This window comes from Electrona antarctica (genome assembly GCF_951216825.1).
Source record: "Electrona antarctica genome assembly, contig: scaffold_344, whole genome shotgun sequence".
Taxonomy (NCBI): domain Eukaryota; kingdom Metazoa; phylum Chordata; class Actinopteri; order Myctophiformes; family Myctophidae; genus Electrona; species Electrona antarctica.
Genome location: NW_027636951.1, coordinates 57,495 through 78,623, shown reverse-complemented (window position 1 = coordinate 78,623; position 21,129 = coordinate 57,495). Strand labels below are relative to the sequence as shown.

The following is a 21,129-nucleotide window of genomic DNA, read 5'->3' as shown; positions in this document are numbered from 1 at the left end:
GAAGACCTGTAGCAGAGCTGTCGTTGATCCAGGCGACAGCGCCTGCGTTCATCGCTCCCTGTTTGAAAGGCCTGTAGCAGAGCTGTCGTTGATCAGGGCGACAACGCCTTCGTTCATCGCTCCCTGTTTGAAAGGCCTGTAGCAGAGCTGTCGTTGATCAGGGCGACAACGCCTGCGTTCATCGCTCCCTGTTTGAAAGGCCTGTAGCAGAGCTGTCGTTGATCAGGGCGACAACGCCTGCGTTCATCGCTCCCTGTTTGAAAGGCCTGTAGCAGAGCTGTCGTTGATCAGGGCGACAACGCCTGCGTTCATCGCTCCCTGTTTGAAAGGCCTGTAGCAGAGTTGTCGTTGATCAGGGCGACAACGCCTGCGTTCATCGCTCCCTGTTTGAAAGGCCTGTAGCAGAGCTGTCGTTGATCAGGGCGACAGCGCCTGCGTTCATCGCTCCCTGTTTGAAAGGCCCTTTACTCTGTTGACTCAAACAATAAACCTGGTCGTGTTTAATTTGTATTGTGTTGTGTTGTCTTGCAGGATGGGCTTCGTTTACTATGAATCTGAACCACACCGCAGGTAACAAACACACACACACACACACACACACGCTATGGGAGATCGGAGCACCTGATGTCTATAGCCGGGGAGCCACAGGCCCAAAATTGGCCAGAACCTGTGATGTCATGCCGTACTTTTTATTTGAATTTGTTTTATTAATTTGGTCATTAAGGTCCACATAATGAGAGGTCTGCTCTGGTCATTAAGGTCCACAGAATGAGAGGTCTGCTCTGGTCATTAAGGTCCACAGAATGAGAGGTCTGCTCTGGTCATTAAGGTCCACAGAATGAGAGGTCTGCTCTGGGCATTAAGGTCCACAGAATGAGAGGTCTGCTCTGGGCATTAAGGTCCACAGAATGAGAGGCCTGCTCTGGTCATTAATGTCCACAGAATGAGAGGTCTGCTCTGGTCATTAAGGTCCACAGAATGAGAGGTCTGCTCTGGTCATTAAGGTCCACAGAATGAGAGGCCTGCTCTGGTCATTAGGTCCACAGAATGAGAGGCCTGCTCTGGTCATCAAGGTCCACAGAATGAGAGGTCTGCTCTGGGCATTAAGGTCCACAGAATGAGAGGTCTGCTCTGGTCATTAAGGTCCACAGAATGAGAGGTCTGCTCTGGTCATTAAGGTCCACAGAATGAGAGGTCTGCTCTGGTCATTAAGGCCCACAGAATGAGAGGTCTGCTCTGGTCATTAAGGTCCACAGAATGAGAGGTCTGCTCTGGTCATTAAGGCCCACAGAATGAGAGGTCTGCTCTGGTCATTAAGGTCCACAGAATGAGAGGTCTGCTCTGGTCATTAAGGCCCACAGAATGAGAGGTCTGCTCTGGTCATTAAGGTCCACAGAATGAGAGGCCAGAGCAGGCCGGTTAAGACCCATAAGTGGCCGGTTAAGACTCATGCGTGGCCGGTTAAGACACATGCGTGGCCGGTTAAGACACATGCGTGGCCGGTTAAGACACATGCGTGGCCGGTTAAGACGCATGCGTGGCCGGTTAAGACACATGCGTGGCCGGTTAAGACACATGCGTGGCCGGTTAAGACACATGCGTGGCCGGTTAAGACACATACGTGGCCAGTTAAGACACATGCGTGGCCAGTTAAGACACATGCGTGGCCGGTTAAGACACCTGTCTGGCCGGTTAAGACTCATGTGTGGCCGGTTAAGACTCATGTGTGGTCGGTTAAGACTCATGCGTGGCCGGTTAAGACACATGCATGGCCGGTTAAGACACATGCGTGGCCAGTTAAGACACATGCGTGGTAGGTTAAGACTCATGTGTGGCCAGTTAAGACTCATGCGTGGCCAGTTAAGACTCATGTGTGGCCAGTTAAGATGTGTCTGAATTGGAAAATCTTATATATTTTTAAAACATTTATTTTTCATAAAGTAAAGTAAAGTAACTAGTAACTAGTTACTTCCATAATTTAGTAACTAGTAAAGTAATTTGTTACTTTTTCAGACTAGTAACTATAACTATAACTAATTACTTTTTAAAAGTAACTTGAACAACACTGAATGCTAATGCTAATAGGATCTACACTGTGTTTCTCCCTAGCGTAATGCTAATAGCATCTACACTGTTTCTCCCTAGCGTAATGCTAATAGCATCTACACTGTTTCTCCCTAGCGTAATGCTAATAGCATCTACACTGTTTCTCCCTAGCGTAATGCTAATAGCATCTACACTGTGTTTCTCCCTAGCGTAATGCTAATAGCATCTACACTGTTTCTCCCTAGCGTAATGCTAATAGCATCTACACTGTTTCTCCCTAGCGTAATGCTAATAGCATCTACACTGTTTCTCCCTAGCGTAATGCTAATAGCATCTACACTGTTTCTCCCTAGCGTAATGCTAATAGCATCTACACTGTTTCTCCCTAGCGTAATGCTAATAGCATCTACACTGTGTTTCTCCCTAGCGTAATGCTAATAGCATCTACACTGTTTCTCCCTAGCATAATGCTAATAGCATCTACACTGTTTCTCCCTAGCGTAATGCTAATAGCATCTACACTGTTTCTCCCTAGCATAATGCTAATAGCATCTACACTGTTTCTCCCTAGCGTAATGCTAATAGCATCTACACTGTTTCTCCCTAGCGTAATGCTAATAGCATCTACACTGTTTCTCCCTAGCGTAATGCTAATAGCATCTACACTGTTTCTCCCTAGCGTAATGCTAATAGCATCTACACTGTTTCTCCCTAGCATAATGCTAATAGCATCTACACTGTTTCTCCCTAGCGTAATGCTAATAGCATCTACACTGTTTCTCCCTAGCGTAATGCTAATAGCATCTACACTGTGTTTCTCCCTAGCGTAATGCTAATAGCATCTACACTGTTTCTCCCTAGCGTAATGCTAATAGCATCTACACTGTTTCTCCCTAGCGTAATGCTAATAGCATCTACACTGTTTCTCCCTAGCGTAATGCTAATAGCATCTACACTGTTTCTCCCTAGCGTAATGCTAATAGCATCTACACTGTTTCTCCCTAGCGTAATGCTAATAGCATCTACACTGTTTCTCCCTAGCGTAATGCTAATAGCATCTACACTGTTTCTCCCTAGCGTAATGCTAATAGCATCTACACTGTTTCTCCCTAGCGTAATGCTAATAGCATCTACACTGTTTCTCCCTAGCGTAATGCTAATAGCATCTACACTGTTTCTCCCTAGCGTAATGCTAATAGCATCTACACTGTTTCTCCCTAGCGTAATGCTAATAGCATCTACACTGTTTCTCCCTAGCGTAATGCTAATAGCATCTACACTGTTTCTCCCTAGCGTAATGCTAATAGCATCTACACTGTTTCTCCCTAGCGTAATGCTAATAGCATCTACACTGTTTCTCCCTAGCGTAATGCTAATAGCATCTACACTGTTTCTCCCTAGCGTAATGCTAATAGCATCTACACTGTTTCTCCCTAGCGTAATGCTAATAGCATCTACACTGTTTCTCCCTAGCGTAATGCTAATAGCATCTACACTGTTTCTCCCTAGCGTAATGCTAATAGCATCTACACTGTTTCTCCCTAGCGTAATGCTAATAGTATCTACACTGTTTCTCCCTAGCGTAATGCTAATAGCATCTACACTGTTTCTCCCTAGCGTAATGCTAATAGCATCTACACTGTGTTTCTCCCTAGCGTAATGCTAATAGCATCTACACTGTGTTTTCCCTAGCGTAATGCTATTAGCATCTACACTGTGTTTCTCCCTAGCGTAATGCTAATAGCATCTACACTGTGTTTCTGCCTAGCGTAATGCTAATAGTATCTACACTGTGTTTCTGCCTAGCGTAATGCTAATAGCATCTACACTGTTTCTCCCTAGCGTAATGCTAATAGCATCTACACTGTTTCTCCCTAGCGTAATGCTAATAGCATCTACACTGTTTCTCCCTAGCGTAATGCTAATAGCATCTACACTGTTTCTCCCTAGCATAATGCTAATAGCATCTACACTGTTTCTCCCTAGCATAATGCTAATAGCATCTACACTGTTTCTCCCTAGCATAATGCTAATAGCATCTACACTGTTTCTCCCTAGCGTAATGCTAATAGCATCTACACTGTTTCTCCCTAGCGTAATGCTAATAGCATCTACACTGTTTCTCCCTAGCATAATGCTAATAGCATCTACACTGTGTTTCTCCCTAGCGTAATGCTAATAGCATCTACACTGTGTTTCTCCCTAGCGTAATGCTAATAGCATCTACACTGTGTTTCTCCCTAGCGTAATGCTAATAGCATCTACACTGTGTTTCTGCCTAGCGTAATGCTAATAGCATCTACACTGTGTTTCTCCCTAGCGTAATGCTAATAGCATCTACACTGTTTCTCCCTAGCGTAATGCTAATAGCATCTACACTGTTTCTCCCTAGCGTAATGCTAATAGCATCTACACTGTTTCTCCCTAGCGTAATGCTAATAGCATCTACACTGTTTCTCCCTAGCATAATGCTAATAGCATCTACACTGTTTCTCCCTAGCGTAATGCTAATAGCATCTACACTGTGTTTCTCCCTAGCGTAATGCTAATAGCATCTACACTGTTTCTCCCTAGCGTAATGCTAATAGCATCTACACTGTTTCTCCCTAGCGTAATGCTAATAGCATCTACACTGTTTCTCCCTAGCGTAATGCTAATAGCATCTACACTGTTTCTCCCTAGCGTAATGCTAATAGCATCTACACTGTTTCTCCCTAGCGTAATGCTAATAGCATCTACACTGTTTCTCCCTAGCATAATGCTAATAGCATCTACACTGTTTCTCCCTAGCGTAATGCTAATAGCATCTACACTGTGTTTCTCCCTAGCGTACAACAACAACTAGTTGTACAACCAGAGTCCATAGAGCACGACCAGTTACGACCCAGTGTACTCTCTGCTGCCCCATCTGGCGGAGTCAGGTTAGAAAGTTGGGGTATACCATTAACAACCAATATAAGGCAAAATTCCCAAAATGTCATTATGCTGAGCTAGCCTGGCTAATAAGCCAGACTAATATCACACAACACTGTCGCGCACGGCTGATTCGGTCTGGTTTATTAACCAGGCTAATGCTGAGCATGTGACATGTCAAACTAGGGGGTTATCATGATGCTGAATCCATTGCAAGCATTAGTTTTGCATTGACGTATCCTGCATCTCTACTGTTAAATATTATCAGAGACATGTTTTATTGATCATTGCTGTGATTGTTAACGATGTGTTGTTAATTATCTTCCTCTAGTCTGAGGTCCAAACAACCCAGCATCCTGCGCGGGTGAGAAACCTGTCTGTCTGTCTGTCTGTCTGTCTGTCTGTCTGTCTGTCTGTCTGTCTGTCTGTCTGTCTGTCTGTCTGTCTGTCTGTAATCCACGTAGCCCCTCCCCTAGCCTCGACCACCTTACAGGCTATGGCTACCTATGCAAAGACTCAACTTATGTAACTTAGATAGCACTTTATGTAGACATAACACTCTATAGCAGGGGTGCCCAAAAGGTAGATCGCGATCTACCAGTAGATCACAAGGGCTGTGCAGGTAGATCACATTACATGCCCCTAAAAATATATATTTAATTAAAATTTTGCCACTTGAATTAAGGTGACTTGATTGACATTTAGAAGGGCCTGTCAGCTCAAACCCACAATGTATTACTTTGTTTTCAAGATTGTTGTGCACAAACGTCTGTAGCATTACAAAGTTATATACTGTGGAGTAAGGAAACAGCAAGACAGGAGACCTTGGGTGCGTCGAGGTAGTTTACTCACTTTCCACATTGTCACACTGAGGGGGGTTTACCCCAGGTAAACAAATTTCAGCAATGCGATCTGATAACGTTTTTTGGTGGGTAGATCTTGTTGCATCATAGTCATTTTGAAAGTGGCTCTCAAGTCAAAAAAGTGTGGGCACCCCTGCCATTGAGAATGCATTGGGCGTTTAAGTTAAATACGGCATATTTTGACAGAAACTGCCTGTCATAATTTCTCCCCCCTCCCTATTCCAAAGCCCCCCCATGCAGGTACATTATATATTTAAACTATTTTCAGCAATGGTACACTTATTTTTTCAGTGGGTAGATCTTGTTGAGCTGGTCATTTTGAAAGTAGATCTCACGTCATAAATGTGTGGGCACCCCTGCTCTATAGTGTATATTATGCATAGTTTCATTATATAGATATTCTACTGTTAGACAGATGTTAGGTTCTTATGATCCTAGATAACTATTTCTATGTATGTGATGTTTCACCATGTGTTGTTCGTGCGTGTGTGTGTGCGTGTGTGTGTGCGTGTGCCTGCGTGCGCGTGTGCGTGCTTGCGCGTGTGCGCGTGCTGCAGACGTAAAGACGTGGTCACGGTGACCCCATGGTTGGCTCCCATCGTCTGGGAGGACACCTTTGACCCTGAGCTGTTGGACAGCATGTACGCACCTCTGAACGTCACCATAGCAACAACCGTGTTCGCCGTCGGCAAGTATGTCATTATGACCAAATATGGACACGGCAGTGATGTCATAATTATTATTATCAGTTAAAATGTGTTCACTTGTTTTTTGTGTGTGTGAGGAGCCAATAGGGGCGCTCTATTCATCATTACATCATCACATTCTATTCATCATTACATCATCACATTCTATTCATCATTACATCATCACATTCTATTCATCATTACATCATCACATTCTATTCATCATTACATCATCACATTCTATTCATCATTACATCATCACATTCTATTCATCATTACATCATCACATTCTATTCATCTATTACATCATCACATTCTATTCATCTATTACATCATCACATTCTATTCATCTATTACATCATCACATTCTATTCATCCATTACATCATCACATTCTATTCATATATTACATCATCACATTCTATTCATCATTACATCATCACATTCTATTCATCATTACATCATCACATTCTATTCATCTATTACATCATCACATTCTATTCATCATTACATCATCACATTCTATTCATCATTACATCATCACATTCTATTCATCTATTACATCATCACATTCTATTCATCATTACATCATCACATTCTATTCATATATTACATCATCACATTCTATTCATCTATTACATCATCACATTCTATTCATCATTACATCATCACATTCTATTCATATATTACATCATCACATTCTATTCATCTATTACATCATCACATTCTATTCATCTATTACATCATCACATTCTATTCATCCATTACATCATCACATTCTATTCATATATTACATCATCACATTCTATTCATCATTACATCATCACATTCTATTCATCATTACATCATCACATTCTATTCATCATTACATCATCACATTCTATTCATCTATTACATCATCACATTCTATTCATCATTACATCATCACATTCTATTCATATATTACATCATCACATTCTATTCATCATTACATCATCACATTCTATTCATCATTACATCATCACATTCTATTCATCATTACATCATCACATTCTATTCATCATTACATCATCACATTCTATTCATCATTACATCATCACATTCTATTCATATATTACATCATCACATTCTATTCATATATTACATCATCACATTCTATTCATCTATTACATCATCACATTCTATTCATCATTACATCATCACATTCTATTCATCATTACATCATCACATTCTATTCATCATTACATCATCACATTCTATTCATCATTACATCATCACATTCTATTCATATATTACATCATCACATTCTATTCATCTATTACATCATCACATTCCAGCCAATCACTTTTCTGACCTTGTTACTTTTATCCTCAATACGTACACTGCTCAGCCAATCAACTCATCGCTGTGGGGTGCTCAGCCAATCAAATCATCGCTGTGGGGTGCTCAGCCAATCAAATCATCGCTGTGGGGTGCTCAGCCAATCAACTCATCGCTGTGCGGTGCTCAGCCAATCAAATCATCGCTGTGGGGTGCTCAGCCAATCAACTCATCGCTGTGCGGTGCTCAGCCAATCAAATCATCGCTGTGGGGTGCTCAGCCAATCAAATCATCGCTGTGGGGTGCTCAGCCAATCAACTCATCGCTGTGCGGTGCTCAGCCAATCAAATCATCGCTGTGGGGTGCTCAGCCAATCAGGAGACGATCTTCCTAAATATGAACCGTCTTTGACCCCTGACCTCTGACAGGTACATCCGTTTCCTGCCTGACTTCCTGTCCACGGCGGATCAGTTCTTCTTCGTTGGTTTCAGAGTTCATTTCTACGTCTTCACCGACCAGCCTGACGCCGTACCGGAGGTCAAGATGGCTGCCGGGAGAGAGGTAGAAGAATACTACTACTAATAACTAATACTAATACTAATACTAATACTAATACTAACTAACTAATACTACTACTAATAACTAATACTAATACTAATACTAATACTAATACTAATACTAATACTAATACTAACTAACTAATACTACTACTAATAACTAATACTAATACTAATACTAATACTAATACTAATACTAATACTAACTAACTAATACTACTACTAATAACACTTTAGAGAGGTAGAAGAATACTACTACTAATAACTAATACTAATACTAATAACTAATACTAATAACTAATACTAATACTAATACTAATACTAATAACTAATACTAATACTAATACTAATACTAATACTAATACTAATACTAACTAACTAATACTACTACTAATAACACTTTAGCACCTTTCATGACATCCAATGCAGCCCAAAGGGTTTTACATGAAACAAGAGAAATATCACAATATTAAACAAGATTAGAAACAGTAGCAAGAAAGAAAAACACCCACATCATTCCCTCTAGGGAGTCACACAGATGTTTAACCACTACCTCACCTGTTTATATTAGTGATGGGAGATTATTCACTACCTCACACTACCTCACCTGTTTATATTAGTGATGGGAGATTATTCACTACCTCACACTACCTCACCTGTTTATATTAGTGATGGGAGATTATTCGGCATAACACATCAGTATTGGACGATTCTAGTTGTTTTTAGATTAATCGCATCGGTTTGATTAATCAATCAAACCAATTAATGAATCGGTCTTTACAGATAAACAAGCCCAAAGTAACAGCTTGAACAGATCTACAAGCTCACAATATTAAATATAAAGGTATTTAAGTTACATCTGACTTGCCTAAGCCTGCAGTGCAGACACCCTGTTATGTTACATGGATTTTTCAGAATGGACAAAATTATTATAATTTTTCAATACAGAATGAGATCATATCGACGTCGGTGATATCGGTTATCGGCCATAAGTTATAACAGCAATTCATTATATCGGATATCGATATCGGCCAAAATGTCTCATCGGCACATCCCTAGTTTATACGCTTCACTGAGGAACCACAGACTGTACAGACTGTACTTCACTGAGGAACCACAGACTGTACAGACTGTACTTCACTGAGGAACCACAGACTGTACAGACTGTACTTCACTGAGGAACCACACAGACTGTAGCTCGTTAGTTCAGGCTAAACTCTGAACTATATATATAGTCTATAGTCTATACTCGAGCGGCTTCATGCCGTGCTCAAGGGTGCATACTTATACTCAAGGGGTTAATATGCTGCATTACTATGTGGGTAGCCTCGATACCCAGGCTTTCATTTCGTCTGCGCGAAAAATGAAAGCCTGGATTTACGCATGGGCTGCACTGGCCTAAACGTGGGAGTCAACCCTTCCGCGTATAGGCGTCGCTTCAAATGATGTGACGTCAGGGCTCTGAGCGGTGTGCACCCGTCAGGGCTCTGAGCGGTGTGCACCCGTCAGGGCTCTGAGCGGTGTGCACCCGTCAGGGCTCTGAGCGGTGTGCACCCGTCAGGGCTCTGAGCGGTGTGCACCCGTCAAGGCTCTGAGCGGTGTGCACCCGTCAGGGCTCTGAGCGGTGTGCACCCGTCCAAATGACACCGTCAGGAAATCATTACCAGTGGAACTTCAAACGAGGCTATGCGAGGAAAATGAGGAGAATGGCTGAAGAACCCACCACACCGTCTAAGAAAAAAACCAACGTGTGCCGACTCTGTGGAAATAACTTTGACAGTCCGTTAGAATGGTATACTCCAGCAACCAGTGGTTTCTGCTTCTGGGCGACACAATAACAGTGCTGCACTGGGGGGGGGGGGGGGGGGGGGGGAGAGACCGGGGCTGACGGACAGATCGGGGTGTGCGTAAATCTGAGCCCTCCCATCGGCCAGAAAGGTCTAGCGTTAGCTCAGGCTACTACTGTGGGTGTATTCAGTGTGTTCTCATTCTCATTCTATAAGTTATCTGACTGAACTACATTTACAGAGAGCCACTAGAACTACATTTACAGAGAGCCACTAAAAGCAACAGTAGAGAGGTAGCAAGGCAAGGCAATGTTTGTTCATATTACAAAAACAATAGAACAAACAATTTGTAGAGTGTGAGTGTGCGTGAGTGCGAGTGCGAGAGCACGTGCTTCTCCGATCCCCCCATTGGCTCGCGGTCGTACAAAACTCTGATGTTGGCCTTCAAACTTTCACCATGTGTTGTTCTTGCTTACTGTAAATCGCTCTGGATTAAGAGAGTCATAAATGAATACATTGTAAATTGCGTGTGTGCGCGCGTGCGTGTGCGTGTGCATGTGCATGTGCATGTGTGCGTGTGTGCATATGCATACGTGCGCATGTGTGTGTGTACGTGCGTGTGTGTTCCCCCAGGTGTTTGTTCGGCCCATCCCATCCTCCAGGAGGTGGCAGCAGATTTCGGCCCATAGGATGACACTGATCCAGACGCTGATCGAGTCTCAGCTCCGTAACCGTGGAGACCGTCAGCACGCCCACTACATCTTCTGTCTGGACGTCGACTCCAAGTTCCACGCCCGCTGGGGCACCGAGTCCCTGGGGTCACTGGTGGCCGTGATACACCCTGGTAATGTTATCTGTTACCTTATGTGTTACACCCATGTTAGTGTCTGTGTTTATCTGTTACCTTATGTGCTACACCCATGTTAGTGTCTGTGTTTATCTGTTACACGTGTTACACCATGTTAGTGTCTATGTTTATCTGTTACCTTATGTGTTACACCCATGTTAGTGTCTGTGTTTATCTGTTACCTTATGTGTTACACCCACGTTAGTGTCTATGTTTATATGTTACACGTGTTACACCCATGTTTTATCCGAGTCCATGGGGTCACTGGTGGCCGTGATACACACTGGTGATGTTATCTGTTACCTGGTGTGTTACACCCATGTTAGTGTCTATGTTTATCTGTTACCTTATGTGTTACACCCATGTTAGTGTCTATGTTCATATGTTACCTGACGTGTTACACCCATGTTAGTGTCTGTGTTTATCTGTTACCTAATGTGTTACACCCATGTTAGTGTCTGTGTTTATCTATTACACGTGTTACACCCATGTTAGTGTCTGTGTTTATCTGAGTCCCTGGGGTCACTGGTAGCCGTGATACACCCTGGTAATGGTATCTGTTACCGTATGTGTTACACCCACATTAGTGTCTATGTTTATCTGTTACCTGATGTGTTACACCCATGTTAGTGTCTATGTTTATCTGTTACCTAATGTGTTACACCCATGTTAGTGTCTGTGTTTATCTGTTACCTGGTGTGTTACACCCATGTTAGTGTCTGTGTTTATCTGTTACCTAATGTGTTACACCCATGTTAGTGTCGGTGTTTATCTGTTACCTAATGTGTTACACCCATGTTAGTGTCTGTGTTTATCTGTTACATGTGTTACACCCATGTTTATCCGAGTCCCTGGGGTCACTGGTGGCCGTAATACACCCTGGTGATGTTATCTGTTACTGTGGGTGTTGTACAGAGTCTGGTGTCTGTGTTTATCTGTTACTGTAGTCCCTGTCTGTCTGTAACCTGTCTGTCTGTGGCTCAGGAGGTAGAGCAGGTCGTCCAATGATCCATGGGTCGGCGGTTCGAATCCCAGCTCCTCCTGTCTACATGTCGAAGTGTCCTTGGGCAAGACACTGAACCCCAAATTGCTCCCGATGTGCTGGTTGGTACCTTGCATGGCTTCCGCCGCAATCAGTGTATGAATGTGTGAATGTAATCTATGTAAAGCGCCTTGGACAAAAGGACAAAATTTACCTTTTGTCTGTCTGTAACCTGTCTGTCTGTCTCTAAACTGTCTGTCTGTCTGTCTGTCTGTCTGCCGGTCTGTCGGTCGGTCGGTCTGTAACCTGTCTGTCTGTCTCTAAACTGTCTGTCTGTATGTCTGTAACCTGTCTGTCTGTAACCTGTCTGTAACCTGTCTGTCTGTCTCTAAACTGTCTGTCTGTATGTCTGTAACCTGTCTGTCTGTATGTCTGTAACCTGTCTGTCTGTAACCTGTCTGTAACCTGTCTGTCTGTCTCTAAACTTTCTGTCTGTATGTCTGTAACCTGTCTGTCTGTAACCTGTCTGTAACCTGTCTGTCTGTATGTCTGTAACCTGTCTGTCTGTAACCTGTCTGTAACCTGTCTGTAACCTGTCTGTCTGTAACCTGTATGTCTGTAACCTGTCTGTCTGTAACCTGTATGTCTGTAACCTGTCTGTCTGTAACCTGTCTGTCTGTAACCTGTCTGTCTGTCTCTAAACTGTATGTCTGTAACCTGTATGTCTGTAACCTGTCTGTCTGTAACCTGTCTGTCTGTAACCTGTCTGTCTGTAACCTGTATGTCTGTAACCTGTCTGTAACCTGTCTGTCTGTAACCTGTATGTCTGTAACCTGTCTGTCTGTAACCTGTATGTCTGTAACCTGTATGTCTGTAACCTGTCTGTCTGTAACCTGTCTGTCTGTAACCTGTCTGTCTGTCTCTAAACTGTATGTCTGTAACCTGTATGTCTGTAACCTGTCTGTCTGTAACCTGTCTGTCTGTAACCTGTCTGTCTGTAACCTGTATGTCTGTAACCTGTCTGTCTGTAACCTGTCTGTCTGTAACCTGTCTGTCTGTCTCTAAACTGTATGTCTGTAACCTGTCTGTCTGTAACCTGTCTGTCTGTAACCTGTCTGTCTGTAACCTGTCTGTCTGTCTCTAAACTGTATGTCTGTAACCTGTCTGTCTGTAACCTGTCTGTCTGTAACATGTCTGTCTGTAACCTGTCTGTCTGTAACCTGTCTGTCTGTCTCTAAACTGTATGTCTGTAACCTGTCTGTCTGTAACCTGTCTGTCTGTAACCTGTCTGTCTGTAACATGTCTGTCTGTAACCTGTCTGTCTGTAACCTGTCTGTCTGTAACCTGTCTGTCTGTCTGTAACCTGTCTGTCTGTAACCTGTCTGTCTGTAACCTGTCTGTCTGTAACCTGTCTGTCTGTAACATGTCTGTCTGTAACCTGTCTGTCTGTAACCTGTCTGTCTGTAACCTGTCTGTAACCTGTCTGTCTGTAACCTGTATGTCTGTAACCTGTCTGTCTGTAACCTGTCTGTCTGTAACCTGTCTGTCTGTAACCTGTCTGTCTGTCTCTAAACTGTATGTCTGTAACCTGTCTGTCTGTAACCTGTCTGTCTGTAACCTGTCTGTCTGTAACATGTCTGTCTGTAACCTGTCTGTCTGTAACCTGTCTGTCTGTAACCTGTCTGTCTCTCTAGGCTACTACACCAAGAGCCGGTCTGACTTCCCGTACGAGCGCAGACAGACCTCCCTGGCCTGTCTGTCTGAAGAGCAGGGAGACTTCTACTACTGCGGGGGGGCGTTCGGGGGGGAGCTGACAGCTGTCAATCATCTGGTGACGACCTGCAGTACCAACTTTGACCTGGACGCAACGACGGGGGTGGAGGCAGCCTGGCAGGAGGAGAGTCATCTAAACAGGTTGGGTGGAGGGGGGTGGAGGGGGAGGGGGGGGGAGGCAGCCTGGCAGGAGGAGAGTCATCTAAACAGGTGTAGGTTTATAGGTGCGTGCGTGCGTGCGTGCGTGCGTGCGTGCGTGCGTGCGTGCGTGCGTGCGTGCGTGCGTGCGTGCGTGCGCACACGCCGTATTCCACTTCCTCGTGTGTGAAAACAGGGGAGGTGAGACTGGACGTATGAGCTGATTCCTGGGCTCATCTAAGGTGTGTGTGTGTGTGTGTGTGTGTGTGTGTGTGTGTGTGTGTGTGTGTGTGTGTGTGTGTGTGTGTGTGTGTGTGTGTGTGTGTGTGTGTGTGTGTGTGTGTGTGTGTGTGTGTGTGTGTGTGTGTGTGTGTGTGTGTGTGTGTGTGTGTGTGTGTGTGTGTGTGTGTGTGTGCGTGCGTGCGTGCGTGCGTGCGTGCGTGCGTGCGCGAGACCAGTTAGCATTCACAAGTTACAACATGTCATTTATCAGATGCTCTTAATCCAGAGTGATTTACAGTAAGCAGAACAACACTGTGTAAAACGTCACATACAGAGATTAGTGAGGACTGAGGAAGAACGTTCTACCTGATAAACTAGTTCAGTCAACAATCTGTAGAACAATGAGATCAGAGTCCAACCAGAGGACGAGTGATTAGTGACATGACAGGAAGGAATGTTTACAATAGTTTGATATATGAGTGGATTCTTATTCTTATTACAAAGCACACATACTTCAGCCCTATATATTCAATTCAATTCAAGTGCTTTATTGGTGCGAGGAAACATAACGTTTACATTGCCAAAGCAAAAGTGGAACAAGACAATCAAGATAAAAAAATGTGTGTACAAATACATATTGGATATAAATATGAATTAAATAAAGGTGCAAACAGAGCTGTGTTATAATATTAGCACTCTGGGTAAAACTATCTGGTGAAACTATGAAAGGATTGTGCATTTTCAGCCAGAGATATTTATACATCCATATAGGAGACGTTAGCTTGTATAGACTTTAATTTGACAGCAGTATTTCTAACCCTATATATTATTATTATTATTATTATTATTATTATTATTATTATTATTATTATTATTATTATTATTATTATTATTATTATTATTATTATTATTCTTTGGCTATATGAAAATAGCAGATCTTTACTTCATTCATTTTTGTCCTTTTGACATGTGAGTGATTTGCTGGCCAACAGCTCCCTCCTGTGGCCTGAAAACGCCACTACGTTGCAGTCTTTGGACCAGGGAGGGCTGTGGAGGTGAAATCTGACTAGTAGAGACAGACTGGCTTCTTTTGTTTAAAGTGGGAAATTTGGTATATATTGGCCTAAAATATTGTCATCGTGCAAACTCCAGCTTTTCACCCAAAATGAAATATGAAATAAATGCTTAAACATGTAGCTAGGTGTAATGTTAGAGTCCACAGAAGACTTGTAAATATGAAATATATGCTTAAACATGTAGCTAGGTGTAATGTTAGAGACCACAGAAGACATGTAAATATGAAATAAATGCTTAAACATGTAGCTAGGTGTAATGTTAGAGTCCACAGAAGACTTGTAAATATGAAATAAATGCTTAAACATGTAGCTAGGTGTAATGTTAGAGACCACAGAAGTGAACCTTTCAAGCCCGTTTTCTCAACTCGCTGTTTCTCTGCAAGACATTACTCTATAAGCCATATCTCCAAGGGTCAAACTGAACAACCAATATGTCAATTTGAAGCTATATGATTCCCTGCTTTCACATGGCATTTAAAAAATGCCATGTAAAATAAAAAAATATACATATATTCATGAATCCACTTGCTGACCGGCTGTCGGTGTTGGGCATTTTCTTTATAGGGGTTTCTTGTGACATCCTATGGGTTAGGGTTAGGGACATCCTATGGGTTAGGGTTAGGGACATCCTATGGGTTAGGGTTAGGGACATCCTATGGGTTAGGGTTAGGGACATCCTATGGGTTAGGGTTAGGGACATCCTATGGGTTAGGGTTAGGGACATCCTATGGGTTAGGGTTAGGGACATCCTATGGGTTAGGGTTAGGGACATCCTATGGGTTAGGGTTAGGGACATCCTAGGGGTTAGGGTTAGGGACATCCTATGGGTTAGGGTTAGGGACATCCTATGGGTTAGGGTTAGGGACATCCTATGGGTTAGGGTTAGGGACATCCTATGGGTTAGGGTTAGGGACATCCTATGGGTTAGGGTTAGGGACATCCTATGGGTTAGGGTTAGGGACATCCTATGGGTTAGGGTTAGGGACATCCTATGGGTTAGGGTTAGGGACATCCTATGGGTTAGGGTTAGGGACATCCTATGGGTTAGGGTTAGGGACATCCTATGGGTTAGGGTTAGGGACATCCTATGGGTTAGGGTTAGGGACATCCTATGGGTTAGGGTTAGGGACATCCTATGGGTTAGGGTTAGGGACATCCTATGGGTTAGGGTTAGGGACATCCTATGGTTAGGGTTAGGGACATCCTATGGGTTAGGGTTAGGGACATCCTATGGGTTAGGGTTAGGGACATCCTATGGGTTAGGGTTAGGGACATCCTATGGGTTAGGGACATCCTATGGGTTAGGGTTAGGGACATCCTAGGGGTTAGGGTTAGGGACATCCTAGGGGTTAGGGTTAGGGACATCCTATGGGTTAGGGTTAGGGACATCCTATGGGTTAGGGTTAGGGACATCCTATGGGTTAGGGTTAGGGACATCCTATGGGTTAGGGTTAGGGACATCCTATGGGTTAGGGTTAGGGCCATCCTATGGGTTAGGGTTAGGGACATCCTATGGGTTAGGGTTAGGGACATCCTATGGGTTAGGGTTAGGGACATCCTATGGGTTAGGGTTAGGGACATCCTATGGGTTAGGGTTAGGGACATCCTATGGGTTAGGGTTAGGGACATCCTATGGGTTAGGGTTAGGGACATCCTAGGGGTTAGGGTTAGGGACATCCTATGGGTTAGGGTTAGGGTTAGGGTTAGGGTTAGGGTTAGGGTTAGGGACATCCTATGGGTTAGGGTTAGGGACATCCTAGGGGTTAGGGTTAGGGACATCCTATGGGTTAGGGTTAGGGACATCCTATGGGTTAGGGTTAGGGACATCCTATGGGTTAGGGTTAGGGACATCCTATGGGTTAGGGTTAGGGACATCCTATGGGTTAGGGTTAGGGACATCCTAGGGGTTAGGGTTAGGGACATCCTATGGGTTAGGGTTAGGGACATCCTATGGGTTAGGGTTAGGGACATCCTATGGGTTAGGGTTAGGGACATCCTATGGGTTAGGGTTAGGGACATCCTATGGGTTAGGGTTAGGGACATCCTATGGGTTAGGGTTAGGGACATCCTATGGGTTAGGGTTAGGGACATCCTATGGGTTAGGGTTAGGGACATCCTATGGGTTAGGGTTAGGGACATCCTATGGGTTAGGGTTAGGGACATCCTATGGGTTAGGGTTAGGGACATCCTATGGGTTAGGGTTAGGGACATCCTATGGGTTAGGGTTAGGGACATCCTAGGGGTTAGGGTTAGGGACATCCTAGGGGTTAGGGTTAGGGACATCCTAGGGGTTAGGGTTAGGGACATCCTATGGGTTAGGGTTAGGGACATCCTATGGGTTAGGGTTAGGGACATCCTATGGGTTAGGGTTAGGGACATCCTATGGGTTAGGGTTAGGGACATCCTATGGGTTAGGGTTAGGGACATCCTATGGGTTAGGGTTAGGGACATCCTATGGGTTAGGGTTAGGGACATCCTATGGGTTAGGGTTAGGGACATCCTATGGGTTAGGGTTAGGGACATCCTATGGGTTAGGGTTAGGGACATCCTATGGGTTAGGGTTAGGGACATCCTATGGGTTAGGGTTAGGGACATCCTATGGGTTAGGGTTAGGGACATCCTATGGGTTAGGGTTAGGGACATCCTATGGGTTAGGGTTAGGGACATCCTATGGGTTAGGGTTAGGGACATCCTATGGGTTAGGGTTAGGGACATCCTATGGGTTAGGGTTAGGGACATCCTATGGGTTAGGGTTAGGGACATCCTATGGGTTAGGGTTAGGGACATCCTATGGGTTAGGGTTAGGGACATCCTATGGGTTAGGGTTAGGGACATCCTAGGGGTTAGGGTTAGGGACATCCTAGGGGTTAGGGTTAGGGACATCCTAGGGGTTAGGGTTAGGGACATCCTAGGGGTTAGGGTTAGGGACATCCTATGGGTTAGGGTTAGGGACATCCTATGGGTTAGGGTTAGGGACATCCTATGGGTTAGGGTTAGGGACATCCTATGGGTTAGGGTTAGGGACATCCTATGGGTTAGGGTTAGGGACATCCTATGGGTTAGGGTTAGGGACATCCTATGGGTTAGGGTTAGGGACATCCTATGGGTTAGGGTTAGGGACATCCTATGGGTTAGGGTTAGGGACATCCTATGGGTTAGGGTTAGGGACATCCTATGGGTTAGGGACATCCTATGGGTTAGGGACATCCTATGGGTTAGGGTTAGGGACATCCTATGGGTTAGGGACATCCTATGGGTTAGGGTTAGGGACATCCTATGGGTTAGGGTTAGGGACATCCTATGGGTTAGGGTTAGGGACATCCTATGGGTTAGGGTTAGGGACATCCTATGGGTTAGGGTTAGGGACATCCTATGGGTTAGGGTTAGGGACATCCTATGGGTTAGGGACATCCTATGGGTTAGGGACATCCTATGGGTTAGGGTTAGGGACATCCTATGGGTTAGGGACATCCTATGGGTTAGGGTTAGGGACATCCTATGGGTTAGGGTTAGGGACATCCTATGGGTTAGGGACATCCTATGGGTTAGGGACATCCTATGGGTTAGGGTTAGGGACATCCTATGGGTTAGGGACATCCTATGGGTTAGGGTTAGGGACATCCTATGGGTTAGGGTTAGGGACATCCTATGGGTTAGGGTTAGGGACATCCTATGGGTTAGGGTTAGGGACATCCTATGGGTTAGGGTTAGGGACATCCTATGGTGGCAAAACTATCAAACCTTCCTTTTGCTTTAAGTAGCAACATGTGACGTGTCAAACTAGGGGGTTTTCATGATTCTGAATCCATTCCAAGCATTCGTTTTGCACAAAATACACTCCTTGGGCTAAAAGCAGCCATAGCCACTAGCCCAAATGTGCCCAAATGTGCCCAAATGTGCCCAAATGTGCCGATCTCATCACATTTGTCATGACGTCAACGGCCAGAGTGCCAATACGTCATTATTATTATATATTATTATTATATTATTATTAGGACGCAGCAGGTTGAGACAATATGAATCCAACGTTTCTGCTGTTAAACCTTCATCAGGGAAATCTGTATACACCAGAAAGATAGCCTAATATTAATAAATAATATCTGTCTCTCTCTCTCTCTCTCTCTCTCTCTCTCTCTCTCTCTGTTTGTGTCTGTCTCTCTCTCTCTCTCTCTCTCTCTCTCTCTGTGTGTGTGTCTATGTCTCTCTCTCTCTCTCTCTCTCTCTCTCTCTCTCTCTCTCGCTCCTCTCTCTATGTGCCTATCTCTCTCTCTCTCTCTCTCTCTCTCTCTCTCTCTCTCTCTCTCTGTGTCTATGTCTCTCTCTCTCTCTCTGTGTGTGTCTATGTCTCTCTCTCTCTCTCTCTCTGTGTGTCTATGTCTCTCTCTCTCTCTCTCTGTGTGTCTATGTCTCTCTCTCTCTCTCTGTGTCTATGTCTCTCTCTCTCTCTCTCTCTCTCTCTCTCTCTCTCTCTCTCTCTGTGTGTCTATGTCTCTCTCCCAGGTACATGTGGACCAATAAGCCCAGTAAGGTACTCTCTCCAGAGTATTTATGGCAGGACTTCAAAGGCAGAACGTCTGAACTGAAGATCGTCCGTTTCTCTGGAGTCGTCAAGAACTACAGAGAGATACGGCCCAACGCATAAGACCTGGAGCGGATCACAGCCTAACCCTAACCCCTGGACCAGACCCGTACTGGACTGGACTGACCCAACGTAACACCTGGAGCGGATCTAGCCCTCGGACCAGGACCGTACTGGACTGGACTGACCCAACGTAACACCTGGAGTGGATCTAGCCCCCGGACCAGGACCGTACTGGACTGGACTGTTAAACCATGAACTATACGGAGATATGATCACGTATTTTTTGCTCGCGATCCGATTCCGATCATTTGAAAACGACGTGATCAAACGACGTGATAAAACATCTGTAAATCATCTGTATGTGATAAAACATCTGTAAATCATCTGTATGTGATAAAACAGATCTATAAATCATCTGTATGTGATAAAACAGATCTATAAATCATCTGTATGTGATAAAACAGATCTGTAAATCATCTGTATGTGATAAAACAGATCTATAAATCATCTGTATGTGATAAAACAGAAATGTAAATCATCTGTACGTGATAAAACATCTGTAAATCATCTGTACTTAAGACTTATATACTGCTAATAATTTAATTCATAATTTTTGGATTGGCTGATCACCATTAAAGCAATGATTTGAGAGTACCCGTTCCGCCCATCTGTCTGTGTCTCTTTTATGCCCATATATGGAGTTCTGTGTCAGGCATGCCCTAATATGGAGTGTTGTGATGTCAGAACAGGCCAGCTCCATATATGGACCCCGGGCCAGGGGCCTTTTGTGGCGGTTCTGGACAACCGTGGGTCCGACCGATGATTTATAGATCTGTTTTTATCACATACAGATGATTTACAGCTCTGTTTTATCACATACAGATGATTTATAGATCTGTTTTTTTATCACATACAGATGATTTACAGATCTGTTTTATCACATACAGATGATTTATAGATCTGTTTTATCACATACAGATGATTTACAGATCTGTTTTATCACATACAGATGATTTATAGATCTGTTTTTTTATCACATACAGATGATTTACAGATCTGTTTTATCACATACAGATGATTTATAGATCTGTTTTATCACATACAGATGATTTATAGATCTGTTTTATCACATACAGATGATTTATCACATACAGATGATTTACAGATGTTTTATCACATACAGATGATTATGGTGGTTACGTCCCCACCAAAGGGGTCCAGCTGTTATTTTGTGCAAAACCTCCTTATTGGCTATTTCCCCTACCATAAGCCCTAAATGAATGGCATTGAACTGAATGGGAATTGAATGGGGCTATGGGGTGTTGTGATAATTCGCTTATTTCCATCGCTCAAAATTAT

The 21,129-nt window shown here is 43.7% G+C and overlaps 1 protein-coding gene across 1 annotated transcript in view; it reads left to right on the top strand.

The window, feature by feature from the left end:
* Nucleotides 1–20,429, top strand: part of LOC306919608 (globoside alpha-1,3-N-acetylgalactosaminyltransferase 1-like) — a 52,315-nt gene extending 31,886 nt beyond the window's left edge. The window contains exons 3-10 of the mRNA XM_079532366.1: nt 532–570; nt 4,875–4,967; nt 5,291–5,323; nt 6,380–6,514; nt 8,235–8,367; nt 10,784–10,994; nt 13,674–13,893; nt 19,689–20,429. Coding sequence (XP_079388492.1) covers nt 532–570; nt 4,875–4,967; nt 5,291–5,323; nt 6,380–6,514; nt 8,235–8,367; nt 10,784–10,994; nt 13,674–13,893; nt 19,689–19,830 — 1,006 coding nt within the window. The 3' untranslated portion in view covers nt 19,831–20,429. The remainder of the gene's footprint in view (nt 1–531; nt 571–4,874; nt 4,968–5,290; nt 5,324–6,379; nt 6,515–8,234; nt 8,368–10,783; nt 10,995–13,673; nt 13,894–19,688) is intronic.
* The last annotated feature ends 700 nt before the right edge of the window (nt 20,430–21,129 follow it).